Source organism: Prionailurus viverrinus, chromosome B4 (genome assembly GCF_022837055.1).
Source record: "Prionailurus viverrinus isolate Anna chromosome B4, UM_Priviv_1.0, whole genome shotgun sequence".
NCBI lineage: Eukaryota > Metazoa > Chordata > Mammalia > Carnivora > Felidae > Prionailurus > Prionailurus viverrinus.
In genome coordinates, this window is record NC_062567.1 from 45674301 (window position 1) to 45691694 (window position 17394).

The window sequence follows — 17394 nt, forward strand, 5'->3', positions numbered from 1 at the left end:
TGGGTACAGGCCGGCTTTAATAAGAATTCTTGGTTGGTACTATATTTGGAACCCAAAATGTTGTGTTTGTCTATGTATGTGTAAGTATTACACATGTTATTTAAAAGAAAGATCCTGAATTATTGGTTCCTTCCCTTAGTGCTGTGAGGCATGTGAACACAAACACAGTATTTAGAAATAAAGTTTTTTGAATTTTGAAAGAAAAGAAAAACAACTACAAACAGCAAATGTTGGTAGTGGTAGCGTGGTGATAACAACCCATTATTATTCAAGAACACACAGGTTTCCATTATTAAAATATCCTGTTAAAAAACCCAACTTATTTATAACCTTCATTTGTGAAGAAGCCTGAGGCAGGAAAGGAATAACTAATTTATATTTGTGCAATCTCATGTTCTTCTATAATTACCAGTTGGGATGTATGCCAGTGGTTCTTTGAATTTTCAACAGGTCCGGATTTGTATGTGTATGTCTAGGGAAGTTGATGGTGTTGTTGACTATGAATTTCACTTCCTCAGCGTCTGACCCAAAATGGCACCCAGGTATTTCACTACATCTCCTTAGGAGCTTGCTCCTTATAAGAACTGACTGAGGTCCATCTACAAGCATAGGTATGAGAGAGTGAAAGAGTTGTGATCCTAGAAGATGACAACATTTAGAAAATAATTTTACTCTCCTTTCCTTTTCCATATCCTGTCTAGATGGACATTACCACAAACGAATTACAGCTAGTCTACCTACTTGGTCCTTTCACGTGTAGTTACCTAATCTTGCAGTTTTATGAATTTTTGACATTTTTTCTTACTTCCAAATGCCTTATTTTTTTCTTTCTTTTAATTCCTTCCCTCTGCTCTCCCTTCCCTTTTGTTCCTGAAGAATGATATATGTGGATCTCTCAACTGTTTTTAATGACTACACTCATTATCACCTTTCATATCTTCGTATTTTTGGTTCCATTCTATTCCTTCTGGCTAGAATATTTTCACCATCTCTTTCCTGGATTGCTTGTACGTATTCTTCAGTGTTCAGCTAAGACACTATCAAATGGACTAAATTGTGTCAAGTTATATGCCCAGCTTCTATATAAATATTTCCTAATGAATGAATGAAATCATAAATGAAGCAAGTCTTCCCTACATTTTCTCCTTCCTGTGTCTTAATTCCCACAGCATCAGAATAAGAGCTATATGTCATTTTACTAATATTCCATAGTGGATAATAGTATGGGCTCTACAGTGTCACTGCCTCTCTGGGTTCAAATCCTGACTCTACCCACTAAATAGCTGTGCCGTCATTTTTTCTCAGGGCTCAATATCTTCATCCGTGCAATTGTGATCATCGTAATATCTCTTGCATAAGGTATTTGAGGATTTGATAATACATAAAGTGTGTAAAATAACACCTAAGCATTCTAAAACAATAGCTATTATTATGAACAGGAGCTTGTTTTGTATATTACATTCACTGCTGCATCGACCCTGCAATTTGATTGTCTTTTCAAGCCTTTCCTAAAATTACAAACTTTTCATGTTATCACAAGAAAGACTGCTTGGATGTGACAGAATGTGAAAATTATGCTTTTTATTATATCACATAAAATAGTTACACCAAATTGTCCAAATGCATTGGTGAATTAAAGCCTTCAACTCTTACAAATTTTTATACATATACTTATGCATTTATAAATACACACATATGTAAAAGATATATATTTTCTTCTAAAATAAAGTGCCCAAATTTTGATATATGGGGGCATAATAGGGAAAAAAGAGTCATAAAGTTTTATCAGTTATAGACCTTACTTCACAATATAAGAATCTGTTTTATACACATTTATTCAGATATAGTGAATTTCAATCACTCATTCTTTTCTGAATTCTAAGTGAATCAACTTATCCTAAAAATTAGAAGAAGTCATGTACCCAATTTAATGAATCAGAGGCTAATTTTTCTTACTGGCATTAGAGCGTTGGCTCCCCCAATGGAAGGTTGGTTCAGCTTTATTCTTACTTTTCCTGTTTTTTGGACTGTTGTCTTTCTGCTAAGATGACAAGCAGAGACAAATGAATGGGGCATCTCTAATCTAAATCCTTTAGTAGCATTCAATAAAGTCAGGGTTTGGTGAAAAGACTCCTAAAGTCTTTACATTGCCCTGGGCTTTGTGAGAAATGGCCCAGCAGGCTCTGAAGATCAATTCTGCCTCTCTTATGCTGAAATCTTACTGAAGCCACACAAGAAGAATCAGAGTACGATGATCAATGGCCCATTGAGAGAGCCCGCTCAAACTGAAATGGAACTCTACTACGGTGGAAAACTGTGAGAACACGTTTGGGTTTAAGGACAAAATAAAGGTTAAAGAAAAACTAGACAATTGGAGATCATTCAGAAAATCCTCTTTTCAAAAAGGAACCAGGGCTCTATTCCCTGCTCCACTGCCTCAGCTACTCTTCCTGGGTTTTTACTGGATCTTCCATTACCTTAGACGTTTAAGATGATCATTTGCAGTCTTTGACAAAGAATGGAATTTAAAAATGCCTTTGAAAGCTTCCAACCTATTGAAGCAAGGTGAAGATGCCTAAAAATAGTGTAATATGAGCCCAGCCATTTCAGAATCTCTGGTGATTACAGGTTCAAACTGCAATAGAGTGTATCTTATTCAAGCAGGAAAGGGAGACATTGTCAGCACTAAAATTGCATAAAACACCCTATGACTTCTCAACATCCAGGAAGCCCGGGAACAATGGGAAGCCCAGGCATTTCCCAGAGTCAGCACAAGGAATGCAGTATTTTCTTTTATTTTTTGGGAAAAGGGGTGGGGGGAAGAGGGCAAGAAAGTGTTTCCAATAACCTCACTCACCTCCGTAGGGGCTTTGCAAGAACAGTGCTGCCTTAACTACTGATTTTGGTGAGCATCTTGTTAATGGCTTGCTTGACATGCGTGGTGGAGCTGCGTCGCCTCGTCTTGCCCTGGACCATCCTCCTGCGACGCACCTCTCGACACAGCTCATAGAATATCTCGGTGATGTTCCCTTCTCCAGTGCAGGCAGAACACTCATAAAAAGCACATGCCAGTTCGGTGGCCAGCTTCTCCCCTTCTTCTGTACTAACCTGTCTGGAGTGGTCCAAGTCAGCTTTGTTTCCAACCAAGATGAGTGTCACATTCTTGGGCTTCTTGACCTCATCCAGGATGTTCTTAAGTGGCAGCACTTCCTCAAAACTTCCTCGGTCAGTAATGTCATAAACCAGCACAAAGCCTTCTCCCCAACGCATGTGTCCTTCCCTCTGAATGGTGTCTTCCTGTTGACAAGAAAACAATGGCAGTTGGGAGAATTAGAAGTAATCACCATGTATAGATGTGGCTAATGCCAATGGTGATTCCTTAATTACTACTCCATGTCATTAAAATTTCTTGATAGTCTGCCTGTACAAGCTTACCTTCTACTCCAATCACTTTGGAATAGAAGCATTACTTACTCATAGCAAGATATGTTGGGGAACTAAAAACGTTCTTAACTGCATAGACCTTTAACTTTCTGCTTCTAATTTTCTTCTTGCCATATCATTAAATCCATAATTACAAGAACTATAAAGAAATTATCTTAGTTGAACACACTGCCTCTAAGGCTTTTCATCACAAAGAATTGGCAAATAGGTAACAGACAAGTAGACATTACCCCACCCTATAGAGATCAGATTTAGAGGCACAGCTTAGTGAATGGTTTTGATTTTGTTTTTTGCTTTAATCTCTTTGTCTTCGGCTTATAGACAATTAGGCACCAGGGACAGAAAAACAGTGAACAAATGGATAGAAAGTCAAACTCAAAGCTAGGGGCTTTGGGCGTTTTTTTTTTCTTTCTATCTTAACACCACAGAAATATTATAAAGTCCCAATAATGATAGAAATTCATTTCAAGTGGTTTTCTAAGGGGATGATCACTCCTTCTTAGGAAAGTAGCACGTATGATTTGAAAATGCATTGCCCTCATGAGCTCAAATAACCTTTGCAGACATGTAATTCCCTGTCGCCTCTTTCTAGAATCAGGGCTGGGTGGAAGGGAAAAGATAAAAAGGAGGTGATGGTGAGAAAGAAAAGTGTATAGCTAGTTACAAGAACATTTCTTGGATTAAACAGTTTAATTCAAGTCTTCTTTGGGTCATAGGTCACTGATGAAGCACCATGGAATGCGTCAGCTTCCTGATTTTCATTCTTAGTGGTCATTCTTATTCTTGGGAATGAAACCTATCCTATGAACCCATTTGTAATCTCAGAACATATGGACATCAGAGCAAATTTATATTAGCTTCCTTTTTAATGGATTATTATTGTTCAATTATGTGGCTCAAATTTTCAATAGGATATGGTGAGGTCTGGAAAGAATATTACAGGAGAGATTCCCAAATAAAGTATTCTGAAAAAATATTCGGAGGTTATATAAGTTTGGAACAGAACAGCTACCGAAACTCTTAAGGATTCATCATACGCTAAGGCATACTAAAGGCTCTGAGAACTACTCCAGTAAAAATATCTGCTTCACTCTATCAGAGCATTTCAAACACTGAACCATGAATCTATTAATATCTTGCCATCCCCCAAAAATATATGTTGGTAATTCTATTCTGGATGACGTCATGTGAATGTTATTTTCAACCTCCCCCAACCCCTGAAGTACTGGGCAATTTATATAAGGATGCATACACAAGCTGTTGCAAATATGTTAATATACAAATAACTAGATAATTAAAGAAAAAAGTCTTTAGGCATAATTAGTTAATTGTAGGAAAATATCTTAATTTTGTTTATAGAATGCACATACATGTATCATTTTTATTTAATACAGAAAACATTTTAGCTGAACCCTTTATTCACCTGACCAGCAGTATCTAGTATCTCCATGGTAACAACTTCATCATCAATGTTTGCTTGGTGTCGGTAGGTTGATTCTGAGGGAATGAGCAGAAAAAAAAAGAAGATAAAAAAGTAAATAAGTGCATGATTTAATTCAACCTTTAGTCACAGAAGTATGTCTGTTTATTTGGCATAAGGAAATGTGCATCCTGGAAGGAGAGGATGGATGTCTAAGAATGTGCCACTTCTGTACTCTTTAAGATCCTGGAAGTATAGGGTCTCATCAGGGAGCCACAGACTTTCAGGGTATAGCATGGGAGAATCTCTTTGTCTCTTCACTCACTCTATTCTCCTATCAGCTCAGCTTTCTGATGATCTCTTCCTCCTAAAATAAGGCTTCCACATCCTAGACTGAGAAGGTGATTCCCACAAAACACATTCTGTCTTGATACTCCTAAAATCCAGTTTCTGGAAATCACTTTTAATTACTGTTCCTGACAAGATGACATAAAAGCAGGAGCCGTTCATTTCTTTCAAGACCTCAACCCTGACAATGCGATAGACATTAGAGGATGTGGATAGCCATCCATGTAAAAAATTACCATTTAAAGCTATGAAAAACCCTTGTGGCAGTAGAAGGAGATCGGACCCCACATTTGGGGGTTGTGAGGAAAGCAGAGGAAGGCTGGGCCACAGGGATGGAGACACAAGAAAGCAGAGTTCTCTTGCTCTTATTACCTCTTCAAGGTAGAAAAATAACAGCTCAGTACCAGCTGAAGGCTGGTAGGTTAATATCAGAGTGGTCGGTCCCCAAGCTCTACTGGGGTGAGGAGAAGTTAGGAGAAGTGAGAACTTTGGGTGGTCTGAGTGTGCCTTTCACCACATGAAATTTAAACCAGAGATTAAAATAAATACCACCTGGTGCTGCTCTGTATGAAAACTAGAACAGTTGAAATAATGAAGTCAACAAATGTTTGACCGAGCTGAAGGCCAGGTTGGGGAACTCTTCCAGAAGATATCAGTAAATGATAAGAAGAAGAAAAATGTAAAGCTAAAATATAAGAGTGATGGATAATAGATCTAGACATGTTATTCTCTCTTATAAAATGAGCCTCAAAGAGAATAAAACATATGGGGGGGTGGGGGATGGGGGTAAACATATATGAGGCTGTAATATCTGAGAATTTCTAAGATAAAAGACATTGAACAATTCAGTTCAAATGGACAAAAAGGGCACACAAGAGGAAAAGCCCCATATATAAAACAATTATAGAAACATTTAGGGATATCAATGATACAGAAAATTTTTAAAGGATCTAGAGAAAAAAGGCACATCACTTACAAAAGGACTTGACTCAGATTGATATTAGACTTCTCACCAGTAAAACTGAATACAAGGTCCCAATGGAGTAAAACAAAGGAATAAAACCACATTGAAAGTAATTGAGAACTACTATTCTAGATGATACCAATATATCAGGGTGTGAGGGCTGGGGAGAGACAAGAGGCATATTTGAATGAACTAATGTAGTTGTCTTACTCCCGAAGATGACATCAATAAATAAGAATAGGAAAAAAGTGAGTTAAGTAGTCAACTCAACATATCAGAAGAGGAACATAGAATAAATCCAAGAAAATAGGAGGAAAGAAATAAAAGAGAAAAAAGTGCAGAAGAAAAAATTAGACAAGGTTAACAAACCAAAGCATGAGGCTTGAAAGGATTAAAAAAAGAGGGGGGGAGTAGAGATAAAAAAAAATGTGGCAATACTGACTAGTAAATTGAAAAAGAAGGAGTAATCAAACAAAATTTGGCATAAAGGAAGAAATAACTACATATTCTGATGAAATGAAAATACAATAATATTATGAACTGTATACCAACACATTTCAAACCCTGATAAATTCTTGGATTAAAAGATGCACTGATGGGTGCACTGAGAACTACAGCACTTAAGTTGATCACTAACCAGTAAATAATTTAGACATTAATTGTAGATCTCTTCTAATCATGAAAAGCAACTGCATCCAATTGGTTTTAAAGGAGATTTCTAGAAACATTAAACAAGTTGTTCTAGAAAATAGAAAAGGATATCTATCCAATTCCTTTTATGGGGCATATGCTGACTCTAATAAGTATTACAAGAGTAATAAGAGAAAAAATAAAATAAAATCATAGGTTCACTTCATTCTTGAACATTGATTCATAAATTTTTTTAAGTTTTTTTTTTAAGTTGATTTTTTGAGAGAAAGACAGAGACAGAGATAAAGACAGAGAGCAAGAGCAGGGTAGGGGCACAGAGAGAGAGAGAGAGAGAGAGAGAGAGAGAGAGAGAGAGAATCCCAAGCAGGCTCCATGCTGTCAGCACAGAGCCTGATGCAGGGCTCAATCCCACAAACCATGAGATCATGACCCAAGCCGGGATCAAGAGTTTGATGAGCCACCCAGACACCCTAGAGTCATGAATTCTAAATAAAATATTATCCAATGGAATCTAACAGTGTAATAAGAAAAGTATATCACTGATCAGTTAATTTCAAAAATGCAGGGTGTTTAAAATCTATCAGTGCAATTTTTTTCAGTTTTTATTTAACCAGTTAGTTATACACCTGGTGCTCATCATAAGTGGACTTCTTAATCCTCGTCACCTATTTCACCCATCCCTCCACCCACTGCCCCCCCCCCCCCCCCCCCGCTAACCATCAGTTTGTTCTCTATAGTTAAGAGTCTATTTCTTGGTTTGCCTCTCTACCCCTCCCGCCCCCATCATTATTTGTTTTGTTGCTAAAATTCCACATATGAGTGAGATCATATGGTATCTGTCTTTCCCTGGTTGACTTTTTTTGCTTAGGTGATACTCTCTAGCTCCATCCACGTTGTGGCAAATGGTAAGATGCCATTCTTTTTTATGTCTGAGTAGTATTTCATTGTATATACATACAACCTCTTCTTTATCCATTCATCAGTTGATGGAAATTTGGGCTCTTTCCATAATTTGGAGAGGTTTTTTAAAAATTTTTTAATGTTTATTTATTTTTGAGAGAGAGAAAGAGACAGAGCGTGAGCAGAGGAGGGGCAGAGAGAGAGGGAGACACAGAATCTGAAGTAGGATCCAGGTTCTGAGATGTCAGCACAGAGCCTGATGCGGGGCTCGAACTCACAGACTGTGAGATCATGACCTGAGCCAAAGTCGGATGCTTAACCGACTGAGCCACCCAGGTGCCCCAAAATTTGGGTATTGTTTCTATCCATGCAATGTAATACACTGAAGCACTAAAGGGAAAAAAAAAGCACTAGAATAAAGAACCACATGATTACCATTATAGGAAGATCTATAGCACAATGAAGTTTATATGAATTTAAAGTATATGGATACACACAAAAATACCTTTTTCAAAAAATATGTAATACTTAGTACATACTGCTTGCCATTTGAACATGAATTGTTCTAATGCTTTACTCATATTAATTCATTTAATCTTCACAAATATCTCTGTGGTAGGTATTACTGTTACCTCCATTTTACACAAGGATACTGAGGCACAACAACATTTAATAACTTGTCAAAGGTCACACAGGGATAAGTGGTAAGTAAGTGGTAGCATTGGCCTTGAAACTCAGGAAGACTGCCTTTGGAATCGGCTTCTACCACTATGTAAAGTGTCAAACATATTAGATTATACACCTATGGGAAAGAGGAGGGCAATGGTGTCAAATGGGAATGCCAGAAAAAGAAAGTGAAATAATATAAATAATATATATAATAATAGAAATATAATAATACCTAAAATATACGATATAATTATGTAAACATAATATAAATAATATAAAGGCTTCACAAGCACATGGATACAGCAGTATGATTAATTTAATTCTTTACACCTCAACTATCCAATTCACCAACCAATCGACCAACCAACCAAATAAACCTGCAGGTTTCTCTCTCAACAGGGTAACCAGTGAGCCAGTCCTTTTATTTATTTGTTCTTATCTCATTTTTCTGACTTTCATTTCTTTATCTCATCAACTATTTTACAGTTCTTTTGGGACCACACAGTTTTTTGCTACTTTGCTACAAATATATCGTCCTACCTAAAAATACAAACTGCAGAAAGGAGGCTTAACTAAGTGGCATAACCTAGCCTTCTACCTGCCATCAGCCTGTGTCATGATCATTGCCATAGGCATGGCACATAACTGAAGTCTTTTCTGAACAGTAAAATGCAAATTTTTAAAAATATTTATTTATTTTTGAAAGAGAGACAGAGTGTGAGCAGGGGAAGGGCAGAGACAGAGGGAGACACAGAATCTGAAGCAGGTTCCAGGCTCTGAGCTGTCAGCACAGAGCCTTTTGCGGGGCTCAAACTCATGAACCGTGAGATCATGAGCTGAGCCGAAGTCGGATGCTTAACAGACTGAGCCACCCAGGCGCCCCTGAATAGTAAAATTTTAAAGTGAGGTTATGTTTGGGGTGCCTGGGTGTCTGTTGAGCATCAGAGTCTTGATTTCAGCTCAGGTCATAATCTCATGGTTGTGAGATCGAGCCCTGAGTGTTGAGTGTGGAGCCTGTTTAAGATTCTCTCTCTCTGCCCCTCCCCTGCTCAAGTGCGTGTGCTCTCTCCCTCTCTCTCAAAAAAATAGTGAGGTTATACTTAATATATTTTAATAAGCATATTTTGCAGCATTATTATTCTCTTAGAATAGGTAATCCATACGTGGTATGGACAATGGTTCTCAATTCTAGAACATTTCATCCCCCTACTCTTTATGTTAAATGGGAGGTTATTCTTTTGTATAATTTACTGCTCTAAAATACCATTTACAGGTGCATGTGGGTGGCTCAGTGGGTTAAGCGGCAGTCTTTGGCTCAGGTCACAATCTCGAGGTTTGCGAGTTCAAGCCTCCGGTGGGCTCTGTGGTGACAGCTCAGTCTGGAGCTTGCTTTGAATTCTGTATCTCCCTCTCTCCCTGCCCCTCTCCCCTGCTTTCTCTCTCCCTCTCTCTCTCTCAAATAAATAAATAGTAAAAAATTAAAAAAACACCATTTACAGCAACTACTCATGTATGAATCTTCTCTCAATGATTTCCTTTTGCATCTTCAGTGCTCCAGCTTGAGGAAGAGAGGCCCAGACTGCAGCATGCATGCTAGGATCTATGTCCTTTCTGTCTCTCCTGCTACTGTTCAGCGGTGGCCTTTGTGCTACCTTCCTTTTTAAAAGGGCTGGCATCCACCCTGGGGCCTGGAAAACAGAGTTCTGGGCCCTCTTCCATCTCCTTACGCCATAAGTTGCCTGACAGACAGGGACATTTTTCTCTGTTGCTTCCATGATAAATAGGATATGTGTTTCAACCACAGAAGGCCACAGTAGGGGGGAAATAAAATATAATGAAAATTGTATGGAGCTGTGCGATTCTTTGGCTGTTTGTTAGCTAAAATGAAAGTGATGAAATGCAGGAAATGAGGGAATGTCTGTCACAGACACAGCAGCGGGGAGTGACAGTGATTTCATCTAAGCTGAATACTGGTTTTATGCCATTTTGAGCCTTCTCTCTTTAAGCCTCTTCTCTCATTAGAAACACATATCTTCACGTAAACAGCGGAAGTATAGCCCACACAGGCGAAATGTACATCTGTGTGCTAACTGCAATGAAGATATAATTCTAAAAAATGTACTGAGCACTTTTTGGAATTAAACTCCACTATGCATTTTAAAACGTAAGAGACAATGTGAATCTGTGTGGAGGTTGGACACACTTTTCATTTTGTTCATATTAACTTAAAATGTAATTTTGAGTCTTTTTTTTCTTTTCTTCCTTTTTCTTTTTTCTTTGAGAGAGAGAGCGCGTGTGTGCATGTGTGCACACAGAGAGCAGGGGGGCAGAGGGAAAGGGACAGAGAGAATCTTAAGCAGGCTCCACACCTCGTGTGGAGTCTGACTTGGGGCTTGATCCTATGACTCTGGGAGCATGACCTGAACCTAAATCAAGAGTCAGAAGCTCAACCAACTGAGCCACCCAGGCACCCCAAGTCTTTTTTTCCCTTTTAAAGGGAAGCGGGGGGTGATTATTTTTTTTTAATTTTTTTTTAACGTTTATTTATTTTTGAGACAGAGAGAGACAGAGCATGAACGGGGGAGGGTCAGAGAGAGAGGGAGACACAGAATCCGAAACAGGCTCCAGGCTCTGAGTAGTCAACACAGAGCCCGACGCAGGGCTCGAACTCACATACCGCGAGATCGTGACCTGAGCCGAAGTCGGACGCTTAACCGACTGAGCCAACCAGGCGCCCCAAGGGGGGTGATTATTTAAGGCATATATCTAAATGAACCAAAATATCATATACTATAACACCAATTATTAGTTTCAAGATGAAATTAGGCATATTAAAAATTATATCTGAGTTTCATTGTATATGAACTGCATTCAGCAACATTTTTATAAATCGAAGTATATTTTGTATATTCTAAGAGAAATTGATGCTCAGAGGGACGTCGTATATGGTTAATCCTTTTACCAATTTAGCTTTTTGCAAATTTCAACGTATTAAGATGGACATGTAGCCAGCACAGTAACAACAGCAGTTAGTAATGTTTTGATTTATGCTACAATGGAAATTGTACTGACTTGAGTTCCATTATTTGACTTGAGTTCTATTCCTGGTCTAACCACAAACTAGCCACATAATCTTGGATAAATTTACTTCACTGGCCTTGTTTCCTTATTTGTCAAACGATGATCTTTACGTTCCTTGCTGAGCCGATATTAAATAGTTCCATGAGTCGGCTAAGCACCTCTGCCTTAGTATCCAGTTGAGTAAATTTGTTCCGGGTGTGCCTCTCTCTTGGATAAGCCTTTCCAAACAGAGGGTAGTGCAGTGCAGGAAGGAAGAACCAATCACAAAATCAAAGTGCCAATGGATCTGTCTGCCAATTCCTACCCTCATTCCCATCTGAGCCTTTACTAATGACACAGAGAGCCCTGTAATCCATTCAAATGGAGTAGGGTGCCTCCAATACAGTAGTAGTAGCGGTAAGTGCTGACGAATAGTTTCTCTTCCTCTCCAAACACCCCCAACACACACACACACACACACACACACACACACACACACACACACACCTATACACACCATTTCAGCCTTTACCGTATTCTCTGGCACGATCAACACTCTCAGAGGGTAATACGACTCTCAGAAGTAGGGATTCAGTTCTTGCTGGGGATCTAATCAGAACATGGACCGTGTTGTTCGACAACTAGAATATTACACTCACCACCATCAGGGTTTTTCCTGGTCAGATGATGCAAGTCCCAAATCTCACAGGCTGCAGTGCTGGTTTTCAAATGCTATTCCTAGGTCAGCTCTGGTCTCTGACAAAGAGTTCACTGATCCCACAGTGAAATAAAAAAAAATTAAGGAAAACTAAATTTCTTAGGTTATATCCTCCAAAAAAAATTGGATGTTAAAGGTATTCGCTGCTTCTATGAAATGCAAGTGCAAATAGAATCTGGGTTTAGTTCTCTCTCACCCTCTGAGCCTTGCTTACATCCTAATTGGAGTTCCTATGAAAATCCTTCTCCTTAAAAAAACAAAAAGTGGGGTGCCTGGGTGGCTCAATCGGTTAAGCATCCGCCTTCGGCGCAGGTCATGATCTGGCGGTTCATGGGTTCAAGCCCGTGTCGGGTTCTGTGCTGCCAGCTCAGAGCTTGGAGTCTGCTTCGGATTCTGTCTCTCTCTCTTTCTCTCTTTCTCTGCCCCTCTTCCACTCACACTCTGTCTCTTTCTCCTTCAAAAATAAATATTAAAAACAATTAAAAAAACAAAAAGCAAAACCTACTGAAATCTAAAAGTCCGGGACTCATTTGCTAGTGTACTAGCAAATCTATTCTTCATAGATTTACTTCAGAGCAGTAGATATTATTCCAACTGGGTTAATATGTGGAATGGTGTTCATAGTCTTCAGCTTCTCATGGGGCAATAATTCTGTTACAGGTGGAAAAAATTGCACTATTAAACATTTTTTCCCTTTCTTTCTCTTATTGAAATATAATTAACATACAGTGTTATACCCCATGGTTTTGAGGAAGGCTCTGAATTCAGAATTCAAGACTGGTTTTTACAGATATGCCACTTTGCTTTTTAATGGTAGCTTTCCCTTTTTGGTGGTGGTTTTGAAACTCTATGACAAAATGTAGTGAAGTCCAGGACGTGCTTGATTCATCTTGAATCAAATAGATGGGGGGCTCCTGTTAGCTAGAACACTGGGGACTTCTAGCACACAAATACACACACATGCACACACACACACACACACACACACATCAGTTTCCAGGGTGAGTTCGTAAAACTCTCACCTGGGAGTGAGTCATATGCCTGGTACTCCCGAAGTCTGATCAACGCTTTGTTGCTTAGCAGCTGAAATCCTTTCTGAACAGTACAGTACAAGGTCACTCAATAAAGTTTCATTGTTCTTAGTGAAGGAGGTCTGCATTATAAATAACTGATACAGGCAGATTTCTATTAACAGCAGTTGTTTTTCAGAATGAATAAAAGAAAAGGGAAAATGGTTCACCTAAGACTAATGTAAAATAGTAACATTAGTTACTGGAACATATTCAGAGAGGTAAAAAAATTTATGAGATCATTTTTCATAAGTTTCATCTTTTGTTGAGATACACTGGGATTGGTAAATAAGATTAGTATTTTTCTACTGAACGCCCATAGCCATTAAGAGTCTCTGAACTACAATCTTTATAGAAATTATGTAAGTAATAAAAATGTAAGAGTAAGCATTTACTTACGTGGGACAAACAATACACAATTGTTTGATATTTTAAAACCAAGTGTGTTCTTGATCCAAATACATCCTCTTAAGATTAGATTGTGGCTATATTCAAAACATTTTTAAAATTATTGATGTTTAAAAACTATTTAATAGCAAAAACAGAGAAGTAAAGATTAATAAATGTAGAGGCATACTATTAGATTAAAAAAAAAACAAAACAAAACCCTGAATCCCATAAGGATGTGACTCTTCTCAAAGTAATTTATAGTTTTAATGCAATTCTAATCAAAATCATGTCATGTTATGACAGAGTTTTTAAAATTGGCCTGGGGGCGCCTGGGTGGCGCAGTCGGTTAAGCGTCCGACTTCAGCCAGGTCACGATCTCGCGGTCCGTGAGTTCGAGCCCCGTGTCAGGCTCTGGGCTGATGGCTCAGAGCCTGGAGCCTGTTTCTGATTCTGTGTCTCCCTCTCTCTCTGCCCCTCCCCCGTTCATGCTCTGTCTCTCTCTGTCCCAAAAATAAATAAACGTTGAAAAAAAAATTAAAAAAAAAATTGGCCTGGAAGAATAAACTAGAAATACTGGCCAAGATAATTTTGTAGAAAGTTAAAGAGAGAAGATTTTCCCTCCTGTGTGTCACAATGTGCTAAAAAGCATACAGTTATCAAGAGTGCGGTACTGGGGATAGACATGAGAAGCAAATCTAGAACTGCAGCCTAGTGTAAATAATCCAGTGTATTAAAAACAAAAACAAAAACAGCTTTGAAAGTAGTGGGGAAAGGTGGGGACCATTTACTAAACAATAGTAGGAAAGTTTGTCAACTATTTGGAAAGATTGTTTGATCTTCAGTGTGTACTTCTCACTAAAATAAGTTCCAGATAGATTAAAAAGTTAAAAAATAAGTAAACTATAAGATCACTCTGTATTCCTTCTAAGTCCAGTCTTCCTTCATAGTACTTATCACTATTCATTGTTTATTTGTTTATTGACTCTTCTGTCTTTACTAGACTGTTAGCTCAGAAAAAGCCACAGGCTTAGAAAAAGCCACAGGCTTTCTCTTTCTGCCTATTGGTTTATCTTCACCACCTAGAATAATATATACGGCATTATATATATATATGTGTGTTGTATATAATATATATGACATAGGAGGCATTTAATACTTATTTGTTGAATGAATGAGTAAAATCAATGAAAGGAGGCACAAAGGGAAGCCCAATGTGGGGCTCAAACCCACAACCCTGAGATCAAGAGCTGGATGCCCTACCAACTGAACCACCCAAGTGCCCCAAGAAGGCTGCCTTTTAACTTGAACATATGTATGTAGGGGCGCCTGGGTGGCTCAGTTGGCTACGCGGCCGACTTCCGCTCAGGTCATGATCTTAATGGTTCGTGGGTTCGAGCCCCGCATCGGGCTCTGTGCTGACAACTCAGAGCCTGGAGCCTGCTTCGGATTCTGTTTCCCTCTCTCTGCCCCTCCCCCACTTGTGCTCTTTCTCTGTCTCTCATAAATAAATGAACATTAAAAAATTAAATTGAACATATGTCAGCTTGGAGTGATAACCAAAACAAAACAAAATGAAACTTTCAAAAGAGGAGTATTCTTTGCCCGTTTCACTATTCTGAGTGAGGCCAGCTCAACCTGGACACTATGCCTGGTAATCAAACAATGGATGTACGTCTCTCCTGTCTCTGGATCAAAGTAACAACTTTTACAATACCAGCTGGGCTCCTTGAAGCATCAGAAACAAAACTCAAAGGATTCACGCAGAATAAAATCTGAAGCTTAAATTAGAACCCATGGATTGTCAGCATTATTTTGAAGATGGTAACTGAATAGGTATCTGATATGTTTTGGACAATTTAAAAAACACCATGAATGGTTCATACATCAATATTATGGCTACTTTCAAGATCCACAGATACCAGGTTTGCTACCACTTTTTTCTTTTTTAAATAGGCTTTGATCAGATTCACTGAAGAGAAATATGGTTTACTTTTATGTTTTCCCAAAATCAGCATTCAGAAGGCTTCTTTTATTGTAATATTCTCCTCAGCATGCCATTCTCTTCCACACCAGATTAGCCTGTGCACTGTGGCATCCTTCTCCCATTAAAACGATGCTACATTTCCAACAGATGGACATCATGTTGTACCCACTCCCTTCTTGTCCCCAGTTTGACCTGATTTCTTCATGTAGGCATGAAAATCCTGCATGGTTCTAAGCACGGAGAGCATGAGACATACGGCTAGCTCTTTAAAGACTTCTTTGCATGATTTGATAAGGCACTTCCCAAACACCTGGTAGGTGCTTCAAAAGGTTGCAACAGAAAATGTTATTGTCTCTTTTGGGTCATAAACTTTGAGTGGAAAGGAAGAGGAAACAAAATTTGACTTACCAAGAGTGGGATCATATTCCCAGATGAAGCGCTTGGTCAGGAATCTCACTACAAGAGCTGTGGAAGAAAAGAGCAACATTTCAAACAAATTTGTTAATTTCCTTATAGTTCTTATCCTTGTGTGGAAAGAGAAATTGCCCAGACAACTATATGTGCTTTATAGTTCTTGGCATATAAACCCAATCCATTCATTTATGTTTATTCAGATGCTTTTTCTATTTCATATTGTGGCCTAAAAACTGGTATAATGTTTTAATGGCGCATTAACCAACAGGCTAGATTTGTTCTCTTAGTTATAGGATAAAAACAAACAAACAAAGAAAAGACATCACAATTTGAACATGCCCATATATAAAATTTTTAGCAGAACAATGAATTTGGATGTAAAGTGTCACAATACAGGCATCTGAAGTTTTGAATATTGCTAACAATTGACAAAGGTGAGTTGAAAACATGATTTTTAACTGCAATGAAAAGATCATTAGCTGGTAATTGGTATTATTTAAAAAAACAGATTTTCAAAATTAAGGATTTTATTAGTACTCATTAAAGCTCATCAAAGGTAACACTGATGAAATAATACAGTCAGAGTTAGGGTATGGAACTGGGCTAACACTTCACTTACATGATCTTCTCAACCCTTACCTCCTCCCTATGAGTCAGATACTGTGATTATTCCCATTTTTCAAATAAGGAAACTGAGGCTCTGAAAACTTAACAAATTTAACTGAGCTCACTGAGCTAGTTAGTGGCCAAGTCAGGATTTGAGTCTAAGCAGTCAACTTCCAAAGCCTGTGATTTATCTATTGTTCTAAACTAAATATGAGGCCGGGGCCATTTAGATAATACTTGACTGGAAGCCCATGACAGAAGGAGAGGTGGCATAACTAGAGGAGGCTCTATTGTCCTTAAAACCTGATGGGACACATGCTCAACATTTTCCTATAGGTGTAGCGAAAGCAGCGGCTTTTAATCTTCTTAAAAACATTTTTTTTTTTTTTGGAAAGGGGTGTCACAGACACTTTGAAAATGGAATGAAAGCTTGGAATCTTTTCCCCGGTAAAATGTATATACACACATTTTGGCAGATAATTTCAGCAGCCTCATGAGCCCTCTGAAGACCTTTAGTGGTCTTCCTGGGAATCTCACTGATCCTAACAAAAGAATCAATGTCTATCATATTTTATAGTCAAAAAAAAATCTATTATGAGAATATTTTTATTTTTACTGAAATGCCCTGTATGTAGTAACCCAAAGCTACTCTTTGAAGAAAGACAACTAGTCAGCTGGTATTGCCATCAGTCTGTCCTTTGTCTGTTGCCACTGTTAGGATCAATAGAAGTCTGTCATCCCTACCATAGTGCCTTA

At 38.3% G+C, this 17394-nt stretch overlaps 1 protein-coding gene across 1 annotated transcript in view; it reads right to left on the reverse strand.

Moving 5' to 3' along the window:
- Window positions 1-1566: 1566 nt before the first annotated feature.
- RERG (RAS like estrogen regulated growth inhibitor) overlaps window positions 1567-17394 on the reverse strand; it is a 113455-nt gene continuing 97627 nt past the window's right edge. Inside the window, exons 3-5 of the mRNA XM_047868474.1 lie at window positions 16027-16083; window positions 4868-4941; window positions 1567-3297 (exon numbers count right to left, since the gene is read on the reverse strand). Of these exons, the coding sequence (XP_047724430.1) occupies window positions 2890-3297; window positions 4868-4941; window positions 16027-16083 (539 nt within the window). The 3' untranslated portion in view covers window positions 1567-2889. The remainder of the gene's footprint in view (window positions 3298-4867; window positions 4942-16026; window positions 16084-17394) is intronic.